The sequence below is a fragment of the Olea europaea genome, chromosome 18 (assembly GCF_002742605.1).
Source record: "Olea europaea var. sylvestris chromosome 18, O_europaea_v1, whole genome shotgun sequence".
Taxonomy (NCBI): domain Eukaryota; kingdom Viridiplantae; phylum Streptophyta; class Magnoliopsida; order Lamiales; family Oleaceae; genus Olea; species Olea europaea.
The window spans coordinates 4,216,564-4,222,191 of record NC_036254.1 but is presented as its reverse complement, the minus strand read 5'-3'; the positions used below and the strand labels follow the sequence as shown (position 1 = coordinate 4,222,191).

Genomic DNA, 5,628 nt, shown 5'->3' with positions numbered 1-5,628 from the left:
AAAAAAAAATTAATTTCTTGGATGCCCGGAATTATTACACTCGTGACAATTGACCAGCGCAGGAAATATATATAGATTTTTCAATTTCAATACCTAATTTGAATTCAAACATATATGTGCATTCTCGTGGTCCTAATAATAGACTTGAACTAGACGAAAAATAAGAATTTCCATTACGCATGCAGACCTTATGAGATCTGAATTAGAAAGAAATGCAATCCAATTTAGACTGGTAATCTCTTAATTTCTTTGCTTATGAACCTGACATGCAAGTTCCTTAAGAAATGCATTCCATTCCCATTCTAAATATTTCAATTCTCACGTTCTCTTTGAATGGTATTGCAAAATAGCAGTCTTTTCCTCCCTTGTTAGTCAAGAAATTTACAGTATAAATCAGTTTCCAAATCCTCCATACGTCCCCAACTTTCACTTTTCCTCTCTACTGTTCTTGTGTGGGTATATTTCTTATTAGAGAAATGAAATCATTTATTAATTTCTCCATCGTTGTCCTCATGCTGTTTTCTTCGGTCATGTTTGCAATCGAGGCCCGTCCTCTTAATGGTGCCTCGATTTATACTTTGTCCTTGAATGCTGTGAAGGCCGGTCCGAGTCCTGGTGAAGGACACAAGTTTACCAATGCGAAAACACTTGGAGGGATTAAAATATCTGGTCCAAGCCTTGGTGACAGCCGTAAGTTGTCCAAGGTTCAAACGCTTGGAGGAAATAAGAAATCTGGTCCGAGCCCTGGTGTGGGACACAAATTCACTAATTCTCAAACAGTTGGAGGAACCAAGTATTCTGGTGAAGGAAACAAATTTACTAATTCTCACACACTTGGAGGAGTTGAGGAACTTGGCCCAAGCCCTGGAGCTGGACACTAGCTTGCCTAGCAATCCTATATATATATATTCTTAACATTGTTTTAATTCTTTATTTGTAGTAGAGAGACACGAAGTGTTTTAATTCTTTTTTAGGTTGTATGCAGTGGCCAGTGAGATATTCGCACTCTATTATTTGTTACACTTTTCCATGTAATGATAGTTTTTAATTCAAGTCTGTTGCATGTACTGTTGCATATACTGAAATTGGTTGCCAGAATTCATACAGACCATCCTAGCCAGAAATCTGTCCAATAATGACAAAAAAAAAAAAAAAATAGGACCCTAGCCAGAAATTTGTCCAAAAAAAAAAAAAAAAAAAAAAAAATAGGACAAAGCAGCCAGATGCTGCTGTGGCGCTGGCTGCTTTCTGGCAGCAATGTGTGGATTCACACCCTAAAGTAGAAATTGTTTTTTAATCAAAATAAAATAGTTTTTCTTGTTCGAAAAGAAGAAGTTTTTCGCTTAAAACTCAAGACTTTACTTTTATTCAATGTTTTTTAGAAATTGGAAATTATTGCGGGTGTAAATTTATCATTTATCTACTAATTTGAATCTTGTTATATTCGAAAAAAATGACGCTGAAATTGAGAATCATATTTTTCCAACTAGACTACTAAGACCTTGATGCTGGAGAGGCCATGTACATTGAAATTTCAATTACCCAAAAAAATTTAAAAAGTAGTAGCTAAGGAGTGGGAAACTGCCATAGAGCTATGTCCTTATAATAGAATTGTCACTTTTTACAAATATTACAAAAATGGTCATTTTTTATTATAGTATTAGAAAAGTCTTTAGTATTGATTTGTGTGACAATTAAGTGCATATCGAAATAATTATACAACTATCTCAAAGGAAGATAATTGTCATGAAACTTCTTGTTGAGCAAATATATGCCCTACCATCTATCTATGTAGATAGTTCCTACATGGCGAGAGCATGATCTTGAATAATCAAGTGTCTTGAAAATTAATTTCAATTGTATCTGTAAAAAATAGAATCGGACAAAATAAATATGCAAGTGCATGAGGAATAGACAAATTTACAACCTTATGCCAATCTTATTTACTAGAATGTCAACCGTTCAAAAAATAAAAAAGAAAAAAAAGGAAATGATGAATACATATTTTGTTAGGAGATGGTAGGTGTTTCGCGTGGGTAGTTGCTAACAATTAAAAAATGATCAGACGATTGTATAAGGAACAAACCTTTTGAAACAAAATCTCAAAAAGGGGTGCTTTATTGGTGATGATTTACACTTGGAACTAAACAGAATGCCTCCAAGGGGCGCAAACACACGAGTACTGAAAGAAAAAAATGTTTAAGTTTAAACTAAAAAATTGAAATTACATATTCTCTGTTTGAGAGTGTTTGATTCGAGGTCCTTTCCCTCTATGTCTTCTCTCCCTTTTATATTCCCTTGATGATTTTTTCGTGACAAACCGTTTGGAAACTACTGGATTTGCTTTATAACTACCCACTCTCTTTATGGTGGCTAACTTGTAGTGGAACTGCCGTCTCTAACTGCTGCCACTACTCTTCGTCGTTCAACTGCCTTCAACTGGGTTCCTTGAATCGTGGAATGTGATAAAATTACTCAATAACTGCATTTCTGGATAACCGTAACATTTTATGTTTGCTAAGATCATGGGCGATTCGAAGGTATGGGCGAGAACAGGGTCATCGCTTTGGGCGACTGTAAGGCACTCCATTCGCTCAGATCTTGGGCGTCTTGCAAGTTTGGGCGATGATGTTACTGTGTTTGTGGGCTTCCACTGCATTCATTAATAATCCTGTTTGGGCCTTTATCCTGAACTACTCAATTGGACTTCATTCTTTGGGCTGCACTTTTAGTGTGTCAACAATTATCTCCCAATATGACAAAATTAATACTAATTATTAATTTTTGCCATATTCATTTTGTGTTTTCCGGCAACATTTGAAATGCACAAGAATTTCAATTATTATTTCCTTCTACAATCTGAAAAAAGTGCAACGTTACAAACCCTTATAAACCAAAAAGACACGCCATTTCATTGCACCACTCGACCACGTCTACATTTCGTGCTTCTTCCTCGCTATTTTACTGTTCATCTTCTTGCTTCTCTGCTACGTTTCCCAGGTAAACCTTGTCAAGACTGTACTTTGTTTCCAATGGCAGCTCCACAAACCCAATCTGATGACTCTTTTAGCTTCGAAGATTTCCAGAAAATCCTTACTCGGCCATATGTAAATCCGAACTTTCTTGCATCAGCCAGTGCCAAACTCAATGAGTTCTATCTGGGCCCATCATTTAATAACGCCAAAGTCGTCGAACAAGTGGCGGTGGGCCAGCTTTTCCCTTACACTCAAGGCCCTCCGTTCCTAAATTCTTTACCGTTGAGGCCGATTCGCGAAAAAGGTATTCGCACTTGGCCTAAATCTGACGTTGTTTTCCGTAGATGACATGCTCGCCTTGTGGGCCATGGTCCTACCAAGACAATTTTTGATCGTGCTAGAATATCTGATTTATTAGAAATCGCTCTTCAACCCCCAATTTTTGACCCAGTGCTTTTTCCTATTACTTTGAGTTTTTGGTCTTTTGAATATAATACTTTTGTTTTCCCTCTTGGTCCCATGTCTATTACTTTAAGGGATGTTGGGGCCCTAGTAAATCTTCCACCTTTGAACGATACCATTTTCCCTGGTATTTTGATTTCCGGTGTCGCCCCGAAATTTGACAAGAAACTCACTAAGTCCTACTTAAGCCTACAAGGCTTTTATAATCACTCAGGCACCAAACTTTCTCATGCTAAGCGTGTGGCCTTTCTTCAGATTTGGCTATGTAAATATATTCTCTACGTGCCAAGTATGAAGTTTTCCATGAGTTACTTACCCATAGCGCATGAATTGGCGCGTGGTAGACCTTTGAATTTGTGTTCCTTCTTTTTGGTTGCCCTTTATAGAGGCATGGTTTCTCTTCAATTTCAATTGAAGAATGGAGCATCTTCCACTTGCAATGGGACTCTTTAGTTCACTCAACTGTGGTTGAGAGCATATTTCCCATCACTTGGTGTTCCATCCGTTTCTCTTCATTCTGCTAACTGTTATGGGCTAGCCATTGACCCATCGAGCCCTGTAAATATGTCCAGTAGGGACATTTTTTCATTTTTTTATACCTAAAATTCAATTCCTTCCTTCTTCCCTTTTCCTGCTCATTTGACTCCAGATTATGTGCAACATCCATCCACCCTGGACAGCGCGAGTGCCTCTCTGCTCGTTTGGGTTCAGTTTTTGACTGGGAGGGAGTTGTTCCATGATATTTTAACCGGAACCAATGCCAAAGCTGGGGTTGAAACATATGCTCCCTCGCCAACTTGGTTTTGGTCAAACTTGGTCTGTTCCTCCTTGCTATTCAAAAAATTTGACAGACCACTTTCACACCATTAATAAGACAGACGCACAAGCTATAGATGCTCGTAACATTCTTTTGACGAGTAAATTTTCATTAGCCCCCTTCAATTCTAGCCGTGCCATCCACCCCCTTTTTGAACAACTCTAGCCATCAATGACGCGCAGATTGTTTGCAATTGATGCCAATCATGCTTTCCATTCACTGGATTCCACTTCTCATATTTTGGTCACCCCTGTGTCCATTAGGAATCCTTCTTCCCCCGCTCGTGCTAAACAATCTATTCGTCCATCTACTTCTCTACCTGCCAAAGCTACTGCAGCTAAGAGTGCCTTGAGTCGCAAACGGCTAGTTTCAGCATCTCCCACTTTGGATGATGATGATGATGATGATGATGATGCTCCCCTCATCGCTAGGAGAAAGGTAATTGAATTCTGTTTATTCATAAACATACCTTTCTATGTGCTAATGGTTTACTTGAAACCTTTTTATGCGCTAATGGTTTACTTGAATTTCTCAGAAAATTTCAGCCTCTCCTTTGAAGGCTTTGGTGTTGGTAGCTCCTGCTCCATCATCCTCTGCTGAAACTGCTTCGTCCAAATCAGCTGATGAAGGGACTATGCATAAAGAGAAATCCTCAGTCCCGGAGCTCTCATCACAATCAATGGAAGAGTCACCTTCTTCCCAGGGCGCCGACCCCCCAAACATCGAACCAGAAGGTAATACATTTTTTGATGTTTTACCGTTGCTTATGCTATTGGTTTCTGATTTGTTGCTTCTTGAATTCTGCAGAGGCTTCCATGGGTCTGCCCATTGTGGCAGAATCCTCTCGCCCAGATAAGGGAAAGTCTCCACAGGTGGTGGAGCCAACTGGTGATATGCCACTTTCCAAGATTGCTGATGAGGTAATCTTTCGCTTCACTTTCATTTTCGCTTCGTTTATTGTAGTGAAAGCCCTCAATGTTGGCATTTTTCTTTGCAGGGTGCTGATGATATTGTGCGTTCCATCTAGAACTTGTTCACTTCCTGGGGCAAAGTCAAGACGTCTCGCCCTATTTCAACCTGTCATCCTGCTTTTTCAAAGGAAGATATGAAGTTCCTTAAGCAGTCGATATTTGAGTATGTGTCTTTTACGGACATGGACATCGGTCAGGCTAGTGCTGCTAAATATAAGGATAAGCTCGAGCTATTGAGTACGAAGTTGGTGCAAGCACTGACACTTCCGTCGCTCAATATTTCTACTGATTTTAAAGCGACGTTGAAGGTTGCCCACTCTGACATCCTCTCTTTGTTGGCCAAAAATGCTGAACTGAAGGCCAGGAGTACTCAATATCTTCGCGCTGCATCTGAAAGAGAGCC

The 5,628-nt window shown here is 39.2% G+C and overlaps 1 protein-coding gene across 1 annotated transcript; it reads left to right on the top strand.

Annotated features, from left to right (window-relative positions):
- The first annotated feature begins 338 nt into the window (after positions 1-338).
- Positions 339-1,156, top strand: LOC111366443 (precursor of CEP16-like). Its single transcript, XM_022987199.1, has one exon. The coding sequence runs from the start codon at positions 477-479 to the stop codon at positions 879-881; it is 405 nt and encodes a 134-aa protein (XP_022842967.1). The 5' UTR covers positions 339-476; the 3' UTR covers positions 882-1,156.
- Positions 1,157-5,628: the final 4,472 nt, after the last annotated feature.

Bases quoted from the DNA above. Each gene is read 5' to 3' on its own strand.
- LOC111366443 (XM_022987199.1), top strand. From the start codon at position 477: ATGAAATCATTTATTAATTTCTCCATCGTTGTCCTCATGCTGTTTTCT.